This window comes from Lepeophtheirus salmonis, chromosome 12, assembly GCF_016086655.4.
Source record: "Lepeophtheirus salmonis chromosome 12, UVic_Lsal_1.4, whole genome shotgun sequence".
Lineage (NCBI taxonomy): Eukaryota > Metazoa > Arthropoda > Copepoda > Siphonostomatoida > Caligidae > Lepeophtheirus > Lepeophtheirus salmonis.
This window is the reverse complement of record NC_052142.2, coordinates 1,733,059-1,750,948: the sequence shown is the minus strand read 5'-3', so window position 1 is coordinate 1,750,948 and position 17,890 is coordinate 1,733,059. Positions and strand designations below refer to the sequence as shown.

The window sequence follows — 17,890 nt, the reverse complement described above, 5'->3', positions numbered from 1 at the left end:
GTGTGAGCAGAACAAAAGCAAGTACAGCATACTTATCTGCTCAAACTTACTATGGTTTATACTTTGGTTTTCAATTTAAATCTATTTTTAAAGTTAGTCTTAATTTTCTCATAACTTAAAAAATATTATTTTTGAATATCTTGAAGTTTTACATAAGAGAGGATTTGAAATAAATAAATGACATAAAATTAAAATGGCTTCATATGACTTTCCTTTACTTTAATTATATGGAGAAAGTTACTTATTTGTAAAAAAAAAATATATTTTTGCTTTCACAAATAGGGAGAAATACATGCGCAATAAAGAATAAATAATATTATAATTTCCTTCAGGGAAAACATTATATTAATTTATAATATATCCACTAGTATAATTCGAAGACTTTAAAAAAAAGTAAGTGGTTTTGATTATTGTAAAGTTTAGATGAATATCTTCTTATATTATTGTTTCATATTCAAATATTATCAACTATATTTAAGGAAGAAGTTATTCAATATATATTTAGCATAAGAAGAAAAAAATAAAATCGTCATAGCCAGATAAACATATCAAAAATCTAAAAAATGATCTGGTGTGAATATAATAAAATAAGGTTAAATAATTTTATAACTTATGGTTTTCTATTTTTCTGTGGATTATTTTCTTACGGTAAGTATCAAATTTTATAACTAAGGTATACTTACATAAAAGTTAATTTTTTTAAGTCTGAAACGATTAAAAATGGTTTCATTAATTTATAGTTTCTCATATAATAATTTGTATTTAACTTTTTTCTTTGGGGATTGAATATTTATTTACCTACAAAGCAATGTTCAAGTTCTAAAACTAAAAATATATAATTTTAAACTATGAAGTACGTTAGTTTTATAGGTTAATTATGTTAAATTTATAACTTTTTTAAATTCTTTTAAGAGGAAACACAAAATATAATGTAAAGTTATATAAGTGACATCAGTGTTTATCTTCTTCTTTTTTTTAAATTATAGCTTCACAATGTTTTATATTGATTATTAATGTAGCCAATAGTAGTCATGAGGGCAATCGATATTTGAAGCAGATATTCATTTCTCACAAAAATGAATACATAGATATAAAAATGAATAATGAATAAACTACAATTTATTTGACAATTTCTTAAAAATTATCGAAGATAATTATTATTATAGAAAATATACTTCGTCTAGATCGATTTTACTGGAATCTAATCTCACTAGATGCGGACAAGTATTAGAATTACTTGAAGTTTATATTGAAAAGTTTTCTTGAGTTCTTAGTAGATGCATAAAAAAAGAATAAATTAAGAAAAATGAAACACTATTTGAATTTGTCAAATTATGAATTTGTTAAAGCCGCTGAAAGCTATAACGATCCCTTACAATCAATTGATAATATATACGTATAAAGAAAGAGAATAAAATATTCACAAAATATTTGCTTGCTCGACGTAAACAAAGAGAACACGAGTCGTTGGATCAATTTCTTCAAGCCTTGAAGATATTGGCGAGGATTGTCAATTTCAAGTTCTAAGTGTTCTTGATAATAAAAATATACGAAATGCTTTCATTTGTAGTCCTCAATCTTCATAAATCAGGTATAAAATCTTAGAGAGCACTAAAATTACTGTAAAGAAGTTGCTTTATTAGCCAAATCTCTAGAAATAGCACAGCAATCAGTGACCTATGATTCTGTACGCGTGGCTACCATCGTAAGAGAAAAAAAAGGAAGGCGCCGACAAACAGTGATACAATTATAGCTGTTAACAATCGTTGTTTATTCTCTGGGAATGGAAGGCATGCCAGGTCTAGCTGTCCTGCTAGGAATTCCACATGTAGGAAGTGTATTAGGACATTTTGAATATATGTCCAAAACTAGAATTAAAATTCGCATGCAACATGAGAGACTGAACTGAACGTAGACGATGTGGCGTCCACAGCCTTTAGAAAATTGGAAAAATCAATGGTCAAGGTAGGTGTTAATGATGTCAAGGTAAATGATCTTATAGATTCTGGAAGCTCTGACAACGTTATTAGTCTCAATAAAGTCAGAGAGATGAATCTAAAAATGCAAAATTGAGATAAATTAAGTGGGACAGCATCTAATGTTTTTCAAAGTAATACTTTGGTGTCTGGTTCATGTACAGATAGCACATAATGCAGAGTTCGATGAGCATGCCAAGTTGTTTGGTCTTTCAGAATTATGCACCGATGTCATCTTGGTATTTGATTTTTTAGGCATTCATTCTGGATTAAACATGGCTCTAGGAAGGAAGAGGGAGCCTTCTTCAGTTAACAATTTGATGTGTATCAAGGTTATCCCTTCACCTGGATTGTTTCGAAATCCCCTTCTAGATTTTAAATCTATCATAACAAAGTTGTGAAAACGTACAGATGAGGATATACATTTTATTCATCAAGTAGTGAAAAGATAAATGAACGAGGAAATTATAGACGCAAGACATCACCATGGAGGGCTCAAGTGTTAATTACTGAAAATGGTAGGGAAAAAAAACAGAATAGTAATCGAATATTTACAAGCTATAATTCAATTTACTTTGTAAGTGGCCGTCAACAAAATTTTCATAACGATGGATCATAAAAGTGCATATCAACAGGTCGAGATTGAAAAGAGTGAAAGAGGATACACCACTTTTGAAGCCTGATGCCGATTATACCAGTTTTGTTGTATACCATTTGGTGTCACTAACGGAGTCTCTAGTTTTCAGTGTGTGATACATTTCATTCTACCCTAGGAGAATATGAAAAAGTCTTATGCGTATTTGACAATGCCACTACATGAGGAGAAGATTAAAATAAGCACGACTTACTCTGGATTGATTCCCTTCTTCTCAAAGAAGTTACAGTTTATAGTACACCCTCAAGATTTCCCTTGGAATGTGGAAGCGAAAGAGGCTTTTCCAAAAATGAAGAAAGGCTGTCATCGTGGTTATTAATCATATGGAAAAATTAACAGTAGAGAAGGATGCTTCAGGGAGTGCCAATGGCGCCTTCTTGAGTAAATGTGGAAACTCGCTTGCCTTCTTTTTGAGATCGTTGAATAAGTCCAAGATACATCATTCTGTAATAAAAAAGGAATTATGTAATTGTAGAAACTTTAAGAATATGGGGGAATTTTCTAATAGCTAAACAATTCTTGCTTCTTACCAATCAAAAAGTTTTGAGTTAAGCTAAAAACATTCTAGTAAGATCAAGAATGAGAAAATTTCTAGATGAAGATTGGAATTGTCGTAATTTTCTTTTGATATCCAATATACATCCGGGGAGAAAAATATAATTGCATATCAATTGTCAAGAATATGTGGAATAATGTTTCATGGCTGTAGGATGATACGTCTTGAACATGTTTGCCTTCCAGTTATTTGCCTTGTGACGCTTTTGCCTTAAGATTTTTTTGCCATGAGACGCTTTCACCTTGAGGCGATTCCGCCTTGTACTGTTTTCCTTTGCAACTTTTTTTGCCTTGGATAATAATAGAGAGAATACTAGTTCTTCTTAGTAATATATTTGTCTTGAATTTTTACCTTGTAATTCATGTTTGAGAAATTAGAAACAAAAATGTAAACAGGCTAAACAATAACAATTCTTCAACCCTTAATTAATTATATATGCATAATACACATGTTTCAATGCATTGGGAAGGAATCACAGAATTTTAAGGATACATTCCGTTGCAAAGAATCATTGGCAATCATATGCAGTCCATTTCTTCATCAAAATGTCATAAACACATATTGAAATCTCTACTTACATCAAGGACTGTATTAAAGTTATAGATCAAGGTTAAGACGGGGACGTTGTCCATGAAAGTACACATGTATTAGTAAATATTATATATTTATGTTGGAGTTTGACTTGTTTAGAGGATATTAATTATTCATCATAGTACCTTGTATTCTTTTTCTAGTTCTTTCCTTTTTGTTTTCGTATAAAGGAATGATCATTTTTACTCAGTTAGAATAGAAATATTTCAACCTTAACATTGGTAACCCCGATGTGATATCATGCCTCCTCAAAAATCTCATTCTGATGGCAAGACCATGCAGACAATGTCCTTCAGATGGGAAAAAAAAGGAACGGAAGAGCTCCGCAACTTAACTCTTGCCGTAGGAGAACTACATCTTCCAAAATTTCAGGCGATTGATCCGGAAAATTGGTTTCGAACAATTGAGCTGGATTTTTTGATGAGGAAGGTCAATGAAGATCAGACCAAATATTGTTTAATGGCTTCAGCATTACCTCGTGAAGTTTTTAGGTCTATTCCTATTGAAAAAGAAGGTATCATGTAAGATTGTGCAAGAAAGACCTTCAAATAGAATTTAAAAAAATTCTGATTTGCTGTGCATTTCATCAGAATTTTTCCCTAGAAAAGTTATAGATGAAGTTGAGTGTCTCCTTCATGAGGAATACATTCATGATTTCAGTCATCATTTACTAAGGAAGGCACTCATCAGAAATCAGCCTCAAGACCAACATGGTTAATGGAGAGCACAATCCTATTCAATTGAAGAGTTGAAGCAAATGTGTGATGTAAACGAAGAACTTAGCCATTCACATATTTCCACTTGTTGAAGATTCGTCTGCTTTACCTCCTATCAATCATGTTTTCAAAAAGCATCTTCATAACAGGTCTAAATCTAAAAACTACTAAAAAAAGATATATGCAATTATCATTCTAAATTTGGAATGAACACAACTACCTGTTCAGGAGCTAGTTCCCATTTTTTTGTACTCGTTTCGGAAAACTAAATTACCCTCGTTTGCACGGGACTAGGGTTGTAAATAAACCATCAAACTTCTTTTTCATCAAATACAATTCAAATTTGATTATCTTTCTGGTAGATACAGGAGTGCAAGTGTGTGTTATTCTATCTAAAAAATGTTAAGTCTTGTTTGAGAAAAAAAATTTCCTTATTATTGGATATGGAGGAACCCTTGTTGATGTTATTGATAAAACAATTTTAACTCTCAATCAAGAAAATCTAGGAGATTTCCAATGGAAATTTATTGTGGTACAAAGTGGACATCCAATTTGGGTTGCAAATTTTGTATGTGATTTCAGATTTAGAATTGGTGTTTTCAAAAGGAGTTATTCCGAGATTAACCATGCTTCAATTCAGAACTATCGAAGACTCAAAAAAATAAAATCCAAATAAAATGATGTCTTTAATAATAAAAGTTTCATTGAAACTTATCTAGCTCACGGTGTGAAACACGATATCGAGACGAAACGTCCTCCTTGCTTTGCAAGATCACGCATGTTAGATGGGCGAAGTTAAATTTTGAACGAGTAGAAATCATCAAATTGCTGAAGAAAGGAATCCTACGATAGTCCTCTTCTAATTTTTCTTCCACTATTCAACGTCGTTCCAAACACACATCGGTATCCCCTCCCAAATCTATGGGATTTGGTAACTAATCTAAAAAGTATGGCTGTTTTTAGTAAAAAGGATTTACACAGAGCGTATAACCAAATACCTATGAATAACACTTCTACAAATATAACTGCAATCATTCCACCATTTGGTTTATATGAATATTTCAAGAAGCCTTTTGGTCTTAAAAAGGCTGCTCAGACTTTCACAGACTAATCGATTCAATTCTACGTGGAATTCCAAATGTGTTTGTGTACCTTAATGATATTCTTGTCAATTCGGAGTAGATGGATCAGTTTTGGTAAACGTTAAATGTGGTTTTATCAATACTTAAAACTGCTGGTATGATCCTCCCTCCTGAAAAATGTGAGTTTTTCATGAAATTGGTAGACTTTGTTGGACAATCTATTTCATCAAAAGATTTTAGCCCTCTAGCATATAAGGTAAAGGCAATCCAAGAGGTAACAACTCCAAAATCAAAAGATGAACTGCATAGATTTTTGGGCTTGGCACAATATTACTCACAGTTCATAGAAAGACTGTCTCAATGGACAGTTCATTTGTATCCCCTTTTAAAGAAGAATGTAAAATTTAATTGGAATACAGAACGTGAACAAGCCTTTCAAGGTATTAAAAATAGTTTCTCTAAAAGTATTCAACTTACATTCAGAGATAGTTAAATGCATTTAGCCCGGACAACTGATGCATCTGATACAGGAATGGGAGCTGTTCTCTTGCAAAAGGTAAATTAACACTGGCAACATCTAGCTTTTTGGTCTCGGGCGCTCTCAACGACACAACAGAAATATTCTACGTTGGATACCGAATTATTAAGTGTTAAGGAAAGTATCAAACATTTTATATGTGCTTTGGATTGACAAGTTTTTACAGTTTTCACGGACCACAAACCTTTAGTCACTGCGAGTGACATTTGCAATCCGTCTTGGACACCAAGACAATTCCGTACTTCATAGCAGAAATCAATTGTAATATCGAACACATTACATACATTGCACGACCCCTACTTGCTGGTTTTGGAAATGTTGACTCATTCCGTCTGGCTGTGTCATCTCCATATTTGTGTCAAAGAATCGTGCATTCTGTACACAGGGACAATCATCCGTGCTTCAAAGAAACGTTAAGGAGGGGGTTCACTTTTTTATGCTTAGCCTAATTTGCAAAGAACGTCAAAAACTTCATTAGAGAGTGTTTAGCGTGTCAGTAAAGCAAACTTTTCAGGACATCAAAACCAACGTCTTCTTTCGATCCTCCATTTGAAAGACTTTCCTTTATTTACGTACACATAATCGGTCTATTCCCACTTATTCAGGGACAGCGCTACGCCCTAACTGCTATGAATTGCTTCACAAGATGGCTAGAAATGATACCTATTCCAGGTATAACATCCAAGACATTAATCAATAATTTTTTGAGTGTTTTGATTTTGAGGTTTGAAGATCTGGAAACCATTGTGTCTGACCGAGGAACACAGTTCTCAAGTTCATTATGGATGGGTGTTTGCATGACAATTTGGATTGCAAGCAAGAACACAACCTCGTATCATCCAGAGTCCAACAGACTCATACAACGTTTCCACCGATCATTTAACCCGGGCTAGAGGTTCTTATCACTAGTATCGACCGTAAACACTAATATTTCACTACGGCCTACATTCCAGAAGGCTTTTGACAATATAAAATAAAATTTGTATAATAATTCTTCTAGTAGTTTTCGTTTATTACTGCACAGATAATCATTTTTTCGAAATCTCTCCAAACATAATATCTATTTCAATCTAAATTTTCCCAGCTTCACTTTTCCCATCTCGATTGAAGGTAACATATATTTGTGTGTTAGTGTATACTTCCTCAATCTCCGAATAGTTCCTAATTTACGTCCAGGTACTATTCGCCGAGGTTCTTCCCCAACAGTTGAAATGACTAATGATACTCGACTGTCTCCTCCCTTTGTCCTCCTCACTTCAGTTACTTGCAATTCTAGATTAATTTTCCAATCTTCACCTGTTGCTGTGAACCATCCAATATCTGATGTGCTGTTATCAGTTACCTTATACCTTTTGACTATAACCTCAATTACTACTGTTTTCTCAACCGGTATGGTAGTTTTTTCAGTAATAAAACCCCCGACTTCTCTTTAAAGGTAAAATAAGTGTCCAGCACAATGTGTTGAAGTGTTGTGGGGGGGGGGATAGGACTGCTCATTGCCAAAGTGGCCCATTTACACATTAGTTCCTCTCCCACATTTAGATCGTCCAATATACTCATGGCCCCGAATTTCCAATGATGGAAATCTTTTGCCCTTCCTAAGGATTTACAGGACTCCTTTTTATAATCAGCTCTTTTCGAACAGTCTTTTTTCCCTTCTCTACTAATTTCTGTAGTTACCTATAGTAGTAGTGACAATTTGGGCTGCTGCCTGATCTTGTTGTGGTTGGTTCTCTGTTGTATTCATTCTCCTCTAAATTATTAAAACAATTAGGTAAGTAATTTTTTTTAAATATAGAGACAACTTAATTCGGTAGGACAGTGTTGTACTATTTATCTTGACCTTGAATTGACTTAAAAGTTAATTCAGAATTCTGATTCGAATCAAACAGGCGTATCACTATTCGTCTCACACCAGTTTTTTTTGTTAAATCATTCCTATTTGTATTCAAGTTTATATTTCTTATTATTACCTCCCGTTGCATTTACTTAATTTTATTTATCCTTGGAATTATTTTAGACCTCTATCAAAGCTTTACTCTTGACTCCCTGTCTTATCATATGATTCTTAATTGATTTAACAGCAAAGATACTATGCCTGTCTGACCCAAACAAAATGAAACTCATGCACACATTATGTTCGTTGCAATCCAATACCCTTACTGCAATATTGATTGATTTACATAAAATTATGCAATACAGTTTCCTTTAGTAGAGAAGTAAAGGTTAAATAAATCAAAATTGAATTTATTATACAATGGAAAGAGGTTTCTGACTTCCTATTTATATATCTTGTACACCATCACAATTACTCATTTTATACGATTCAGAAGTCAGTATGTGTTTGTGATTGTTTGAATATCCAAAATTATTCACTGAATAACAATTTGTCTTTCTTCAAAATGAAAATTGATGATTTTAAACTTCTGTATCCATTCAATAAAGGATATTTGAGTACACTTTTGAAATTAAAAATGATAATGTTAAAATTCAAAATGGCTAGAGTTCATAAAAACTTTTCAAAACTATTTTTTTCATGAATACACAACCAAAAATCAAATTAAGAGATAATTAATCCTACAAAATGAGAAACTCAACAAACGTTAAGATAATAATACAAAATCTTGACACTTCTATTTTTAGAATTTATATTTACAAAAACTTTTCATAGTATATTTATGATATATACAAAGATATGGACAAGATGCAAATTTTCTACTATAAAAATGTATATAAACACACAATATTTAAATCTCCGAAGTAAATTAATCTAAAAAGAGTGTACATTTCTTGCAACGCTCTCCGAAATTTTTAGTTACCTTGGACAACACTACAAATCAATTGTTGTCTTGTATTTACTATTTATCAACCACTAAAAGGGATGCTTATATCGGAAGGGTCTTTGAACTATGTTTTTCTTCCATTCCTTAGGATACAAAATCCTCACAGTAATAGGATTACCACATATAATCCCCAACTATGCATAAGATATAAACACACAAGACTGCAAGATCATTTACTACCGAAGAACAGCGAGGGAAGCAAAAACGAAGGGTTGAAGTTAGCACAGCAAAAACTATGATTGTTATAGCTGATAAGTTAATGAAGTATGTTGATATGTAATATAAATATATGATATTACAAGTACATGTAGACTTTCATGGACGAGGTCCCCATCTTGACCTTGATCTATAACTTTAGTACACTCCTTGATGTGAGTAGAGATTTAAATATATCTTCATGTCATTTTGACGAAAAAAATGGACTGCATATGATTCCCAATGATTCTTTGGAACAGAACGTAGTAGTAGCATTTTGTGATTCCTTCCCAATGCTTTGAAATCTACGTGTTATTTATATATTATTAATTATGGGTTGAAGAATTGTTATTGTCTTGCTTGTTTACATTTTTGTTTATAATTTCTCAAAATGGAATACAACAGTAAACATTCCAAATAAATATATATCTAAGAAAAACTAGCATTACCTCTATTATTATTCAAGGCAAAAAAGTCTCAAGCCAAAAACGTCGCAAGGCAAAACAGTACAAGACAAAAACGCCTCAAAGAAAAAGCGTCACAAGGCAAAAACGTCTCAAAGCAAAATGATCACAAGGTGAAATTGTCAATAGGCGAATACGTACAATGCAAAAAAATTCAAGGCGAATCCTACTGACACGATGTTTGATAACTCCTCTGATAAACCGCATAGTATTCATGAGAAGTTATGGCAACCTCAGATTACCCGAAAGTTTCCTTTTCCTTATCCATATATAGGCCCTTTTTCAAAATCAGTGACTAGATGTCTTCAGGAGTTTGGGGCTATTTTTTGTCTACCGGAAAATATTCATTCAGACCGAGGATTAGCTTTTATGTCTCAAGAATTGAAGACATATTTAACTCTAAGAGGAATCACCAGTGATGAATATTCTATGTCCCAGCGGCATGTTAAAAAAAAGAAACCGAAAAGTAACGTGCTAACCCTCACAATTTGAAGATTGTTTGAGATTAGAGCAGCTTATCTGACATGATGCTTTATTAGATTAGCTGTGAGCAGCTCTGAGAGAGATGGAAAGAAAGAAAGAAAACACAAATCATACTCCGTATGACGCAATCTCTGAAGCATACCTTTACAGTTAGTTGTTCCAAGGATATTTTATATTACTGTTGTAGTACTTAAAATGCTTTTAATAATGTCATTAATTACATGTGTGTGACTCGAAAAAAAATAAAGGAATCCGTTCCTAAGCAGCAGCAAGTCTTTGGAAGTCCTTATTTCTTCCTCAAAGCACGATGTGGATAAGTATCTACTTCATTGTCGTCATATGGGATTCAAGATGTCAAATTTTACTCCGAATCAGCAAGTGTATTTCCTTAGTTATAGTGGGGGAGGATATCACCCTCCTTAGGGAAGGACTTTAATGTGAGGAAGAGGAAAAACACCAATATGATCCCTCATTAGTTTGGATGAGCCTTTCTGACCTTAAATTTCATCAAGAAAGGATATACTAATCTATGTTGGTGGACACATTTCAGGATAATTTGAAAAGGAGTTTTCCTCATTTACAAAATACAACGTCAACATATGGTATTATATCTACGATATCTTTATAAATGATCAAACGCTGCATAAGCGTGCAAAGATATATTATATTCTGTACATATATAGCCTAATGAAGTTATAGGGATTTCCCGGTGGTCAGGTGGGATGGTTTCTTCACCAAGAATGAAATAAACTTGTCAATGACTCCTCCTAAGTTATTTGACACTTCAACTTTTTCAAATAAAAAATAATTAATACTTAAGGAAAGACGAAAAATCCATTGCTGAAGGTTATCAGATTATGGTACTTGTTAGCTCCATAATTTGAAATATTGTGTCAAGATGATTATTGCATTTCATATTTAGGGTTTTCTTAAATCTCCATATAAATATTGGACACTGTGACTGGTCAATTTAATTGCTTGCTCGAACTTCATATAGTTATTAAAAAACTTACAACGACTTTGCTTCATCAATATTTCAAGAAAGTTAGATACCTCGTCGAGAGTCGATATTCCAGGAGCAAATTTCAAATTTGCAATACGCAGAGGTGCCACACAAGGAGATTTGATATCTACAACACTGTTCATAATTGGTACTAACGGTTTGTGCAATAAAATAATGCTAAATAATGCAATCAAAGTCATGGTCGATGGAGTACTTTTTAGAGCGCTCTTGAATTGCCGGCAGGAGCAAGTGAGAGATGCAATACGTGAAATATTTGATATCAAGGTTATGTTTGTAAGCCATGTTTTCCATTTTACTTTTTCATTTTTCTCTCTCCCATAAAATATTTTTACTTCTTTAAATTAATAACTGGGAATTGTTTTTTTTTATTATTAAAGATATGAAATATTACAATTAGATTTGTTTATTGTACATGAAATAAGTGAATAAATATATATTAATATATGTAGTATAGAATAAAAAATAAAAAAAAAAGAAGTTAAATACCAATTCAGAATCCAACTACTGAGAAATATGGATACCAATTATAAACGATCGGAAGAACAATAGAGTCAAATTAAACGAAGCCTATTGTACGTTTTATAAACGTTTATAAATATATTAATTCAACTATAAACCTCATATTTACATAGTCTGTTCTTAATAATCTCTAATTATTTGATTTTAAGCTGCAAAATATTACCAAATAAGGAAATTTGTGTATAATATAGTGATGATTATTTTTTATACTTTTATAATACAATATTATAAAAACGGAAATATTTTATTAAAATTCCTTGTTGGTTGTGTTTGATAGTTATTGTATAATAAAGTTTCTTTTAATAATTTAATTTTTAATATTACTATATAAAACAATACATAAATTACAACTTCCTAAGCTCTCTATTTCTGCTAGTAATTCGATGAAAAGAAGCTTCTTATGCTCTTTAACATCTTTTCATGAAACTTTTTCTTTTTTTACTTTTTATTTCTTTAATAAAAAATACTGTTATAAAATTTAGTATAAAATAAATTTAGAAGATATATACGGATAATTATAGTCAGTTATATATATATATATATTATTGATAAATATTTACATTAATTTTTTAAATCCAAAATATTCCAATGTAAGACTTTAGCTCACTCACCGATTAAAAATTCAAATATAACTATTTATTTATGTCATCATTCAATGCATTTATGAAGGACTACTAAAGAGTAAATATATTTTTTCTTCGTTATTATTATTAGAAAAATGTGCCCTTCTGAGATTTCGTTGACTTATAAAATTTTCACTCATCCATATGTCTAGTAATTCATGTATAATGGTAATGCTCTGAACAAAGGTATGGAGAGAGTTATATGCACAAGAAACTGCTGTGTAGAAGTTTATCTATCTAATCCTAAGTCATCGACACGTTTTTGTTACATAATTTGCGTTGATACTACTAAGAATGTAGTTCTTCTTAATTGCAAAATTGTTATTGCCAAGAATCGGATTCAATATTATGAAGTGCACCATAAATAATTTCCATTGTCATCGTTTAGAAAAACAAAATTATAAAAACTTAATTGAAATTTTTATTTAAGTCACATATTTACTCGAGTTTCATAAAAACATAAATGAAATTGTTTACTGTACTAGTTAAAAATAGATCTTATCTTAATTTAATAGTTTGTAATCTCCCTTTACGCATATTAAAATTAAATAAAAAGTTATTATATAATGCCAGTAATACATATATTTTCAAAAAAAAAAAAAAAAAAAAAATCAATCATTGTTTACTCAATGGCACTTTTCATTGTTCTTACAAGTCCAATATTAGTTATTATTCCATTGCAGAAAGTATAATTTGATTAAATAAAAATAAATGTAAAATTAATCAACAAATTTTTATTTCAAAATTATTTAATATTTATAAAGAAGTTTTTAAAGGGTAAATTAACTGATAAATATTATTTGATTGGTGATAATTTATGTTACAACGAAGATTTTAGATTTTTGGCATGTCATTTTTGTAATTATAGTCCAGAAGATGTTCAAAGTAGAACAACACAGTAAAACTCAGATTCACGAATGAAATTGGAAACTGTATAGAAGTCATATAATTAATTATAATTATGAGCATTGCAATTTTACAGAAGATATTACCAAAATCCTCGTCTCCTGCAATATTCCACTCGATATCGTTAATGATCCAAATTTTGTTAAGTTTATGTAAACTTACAATGGAATAGTAATTTCCTCTCGCTTCTCTTTCACCAAGTCAATGGAGTCTCAAAGTAAATTAGGGTTGACCAAGATTTTAAAAAGCTTCAGGGGACGGATATATTTCTTGCATTGGACGAAACTACTGACCCTCGACAACAGTCCATGACTGCAGTATTAATTGGTCCTTTATATTGTGAATTTTTGGGTCGTCCTTATCTCATTAATTTGGAAGGTATCCAATGATAACAAGTGTTGCTGTAAAAATAAAACAAGCAATGTTCTTGTCTCTCATTTCAGAGGCGAAAGACTGAAGATTTTCATTACCGGCGGAGCTTCATGTTGTATTACAGCAACCAAAAACCAATTATGTTGCATATCAGTTGTCTTGCTCATAGGCTGAACAGAATAGCAGCGCTCTGACTTGATTTCGGCGTTGCTATTCTGTTTAGACCATGACCTAGACAAGTGACATACAACATCATTGGAAAATGTTGTTGAAGGTTTTCAGCTGCTTTAATACAACATGAAGCTCCGTCTGTAATGAAAGCCTTCAGTCTTTCGCATCAGAAATCTGAGCCGAGAACGTTGCTGATACTTTTTACGGCAACACTTATAATAGTTTTATTGTCGGCTTTGGTAACATTTTACAAATTTATGGGATAAGGACCAAAAAATAACCATCTAAAGGACCAACTTACACAACACAAGAAACGTAATGAATTATTGTAGTTAGAAAACCAAATCTAAAGTCAATACTTTATATCAAACTTCATCACAATGCAACTTTACACGTTTGTAAAGCTTACGAAAATAATAAATACGTAGTTCGTAGTACGGGTTACTTATTTATATAAGATTAATGATCATGAATTTTGATAAATTTCCTCCTCAAGAATGAAAAGATAATGATGACAGCTTCTAGTATTATAAGGATTACCAACTGCAAAATAAGCTCCCGCTTTTGAGGACATATAATATTCATATCTGGGAAACGCTAAAAGTTGTACAACATCTTACAATCCTTAAGGGAACGGGTAGGTAGAACACTATAGCGGCATTGATTAGAAGGCTGTGTCATTAGTTCTTAAGTCCGGGGAGTTGCATATAGAAAAATGGCAATTAGTTCTAAATTAAGCTCTAAGATCTATATTAGGCTTACTTTTGATTGCTTCTAATCAAACTTTGCCCAAAAGGATGTTTAGTAATCAACGGAAGATAGGCCTTCATCAGACAATACCAACATGCTCAATAGATACAGAGACGGTACTTCTTAAAAATCACGTGAGAAACAATCAGAAAGATAATTTATTTGTTAGAATTGAATCCTACATGCGCTTATATCAGCTTTGGAAATGGACGAGCGCCATAAGTAACTCTACAAAATTTAGCACCAGGATGGGTGGTGGTAGAGGAAAGAGATGATATTATTGTACAAGAAGTAGATGAAGAACAACCATTGATGACTATTGTAAAGAATTAAAGTAAGGAGCCAGAAGATCTGATGGAGAACAACGACGTACCTCTTTCTTAGGAATTAATAATTATAAACAATAGACACAATAACGTATTAAGTTATGGGGATGAAAGTGTGATATTATTTCATGTGTGATGATTGTAGTATGATGTTGTAATTATCATCTTGTATGTTTATGAGACCATTTATATGTAGACTGTCTTGTTAGATAGATATTACTTATACTTCAAGAAAGTCAAATAAAGCCTAACTCTAGGTCACAACACATAGTTAAGTGAAAATCTAAATAAAAAAAAAGCACTTTTAGATATCATCTTCACTTCATAAAAATAAAAAATGTTTAAAATGAGTTATTCTTCTAGGAAACTTATACACATTTTTTTTTTTTTTTTGCATATATTTCCTTTTTTACTTCTTCTTATTTTCAAATGATAGGAAGATTAATCGGAAAATCGGGTGCTTTTTCGGAATTGGAACCAGCATTTCCGATCCTCTTATTCCGATTCATTCATGTTATTATTTATCACTGGTATTTAATTATTAATAACTATTCTATATTATGAAAAAAATATATATATATTACCATAAGGATACAGGAAATGAACATGTGAATTTATAACCTATAAAATAATCGTAACAAACCAATTAATGATCAAAAAATGTTTGAACACCAAGAAAAAACAAATTGTAAACAAACTGAAATATTAACAAAATAAAATTCAAGTTTAGGCCTTATTTTTGGATGCAAAATCAAATTTTAAGCACCCGATAAAATATAATTCTGAATTTGTGGTCCAAAAAGTTATGTTATGATTGATTTCTTCAATTTAACATTTAATTTTCTCATGGAATATAAAATAAGAAAGCAATAAAAAGGTTGTGTGAAAAGTGCCAACATAAAATATAAATAAGTTAATTAGATGACTTAATCAAATACATAACATATTTAAACTTGGGTTTATCTCTTTGTCTCTAAAATAAAAATTACTTATTATAAATAATCAACTTAATTATTTTTTATTTTGGAAAATCTTGTTACGTAACCCTATATTAATTTTTTATAAAATATTTTATGAGAAAATTTAGGTTCCATTAAAAAAATCAATCAAAATCGACCTTTGTTTTTACAGCAAACATTTTTAAGTTGTAACATAAAGTGTTTCTTTTATTTTGGATATAATATAGAGCAATTCAAAAAAGATATTGCAAAAATATTAGCTTTGAGGTAAGATGCACTTATTTGTTGACTGATATTTTGAAATTCATATCGAACTGCTGAAGGACTAAAATCATAAAATATTTGAAATATATTACCTGAGGAGTATGTTCTTGCATTCTTTTTAAAAAATAATAATACTGTTTGTGTAGGATTATGGATCTTGGTAAAATAATTAAATATGTAATAAAATAAAGAAATAGGGTCATACTTTTGAGTATGAAGGTACCCCCAAAATTAGATAACCTTTCGACCGGCTAAGGCTACCAAAAAAAGTCGTAATCATCATTAAAATAACCTAGGCTATAAAAAAACTAAATTTTGATCTTTAAGTTAAAGAAAAAGGGCAAAATATAGTAACTTATTTTGTAAAAGTTCGTTTTACATTCACAATTTGAAGTATTGCACGAATCTTCTTAATTACCTCCAAATCAACGTTTGAACAACCCAGAGGCCAGACCTCAGGCCATTGTACTACAACATCTGATGGCTAATGGGGTTTGCAGCCTTCCCGATCCCCCACAGTAAACCAAATGACCTCAAGTCTTCTGTGAATAAGGAGTAGAAAAAAGTGACCTACATTTACGTCTCACATCTATGTGCGCCACTTGCTCCACTTTAATGGAGCAATGGCGGCTATGTTCACAAATAATCTTGTGTATACCTATATGTATTGAAGAAATTTATTTTTGATGTCTACCAAGCCCAAGTTCATTTGACTTCATTCAGATCAAAATCTGAAAAAAGTTTTGAAATTACTTGTAAGACAAACAAAAACCGAAGCAATACTCTATTATGAAAACACCTACAAATAATCCAGCATACACTGAAACATTTTTATATCCTTTTTACGGAAGATCCTCTTTGGATTTTGCAGAATCCTCTCTTATAGGATTTTGATGTTCTTTGTAGTCCGTCGTGTTGGTGGTCGACTACTTGCTGGACGATCATTGATACTATTTGTCTACAGTGCCTTTTATAAAGGTTCTTTTAATTTCCATGACCCAAACGCCTTAAAAATCTATTTATTGTAGTTTTTACTAACACCAACAAATTGTTTATTCTCCTTGCTCGTAAATGAAGGATAAAAAAATGTTTTTTACTAACTTTGTTGAAAATGTATCCTTTCTTTACCATAAATAAAGAGTCGTAAGCGCTTATAGTTTTATACAGTATTTAGAGATCTGTGTTGCACTACCATTAGGTCCGGTGCTAGGTCGAAAAAAAATATTTTGTAATAAATGTTATAGAAAAAAATAAGTAAAGGGCTTTCATTTTATTTTCTAGATACTTTACAAGCGAAGTAAAATTCTCAAAGATATCTTAACAAATAAAATAAAAAAAGCAAAATCTGACTCCAGCCTTCGTTCTTTTCTTATTTTTAGGGCTGGGCATACGAGTGAACACGAGGAGAGGGAGTGAGTGAAACATTAGGTACTATTATTTAAATTTTATTTTAAAAAATCTGTTGCGTATGATGCTAAGATTTTGAAATATGCCGTGTTTCCATATATTCCATATATCTATATTATAAATACATTCAGATTTCTTGAATTTCTTCCCTTAAGTTTCAAAAATAATGATAATCAATTTAATGGTGGCAATAGATTACTAATCAAATGATAATTTTAAGTATTATAACACCTATTTGTCAATTAAGTATGGGTGAATTAATATATATATAAACAATATAAACTATTATTTTAAATTTTCATATATGTTATATGCAGAGTATCAGATAAACTTAAAATGACAAATGATACGATATTGAAGTTATTTTATAAAATAAAACAATTAGATTCAACAAAATTATTAGCAAGAAATGTTAGTTGTATATTTACAAAATGAAATGAGGCTTTTTTATACAGAAATAAATAAAGAAA

General features: G+C 31.0%; 1 protein-coding gene across 8 annotated transcripts in view; it reads left to right on the top strand.

Moving 5' to 3' along the window:
- Positions 1–258: 258 nt before the first annotated feature.
- Positions 259–17,890, top strand: part of LOC121127302 (UPAR/Ly6 domain-containing protein crok) — a 51,061-nt gene continuing 33,429 nt past the window's right edge. For 3 of the 8 annotated variants that reach the window (XM_071891912.1, XM_040722640.2, XM_071891918.1), the window contains exons 1-2: positions 259–393; positions 480–648. In XM_071891912.1, the coding sequence (XP_071748013.1) occupies positions 564–648 (85 nt within the window). In that variant the 5' untranslated portion in view covers positions 259–393; positions 480–563. Of the gene's footprint in view, positions 394–479; positions 649–17,392; positions 17,442–17,890 lie in introns of all 8 variants that reach the window. The other 5 variants (XM_071891915.1, XM_071891913.1, XM_071891914.1 and 2 more) reach the window with 5 other exon arrangements.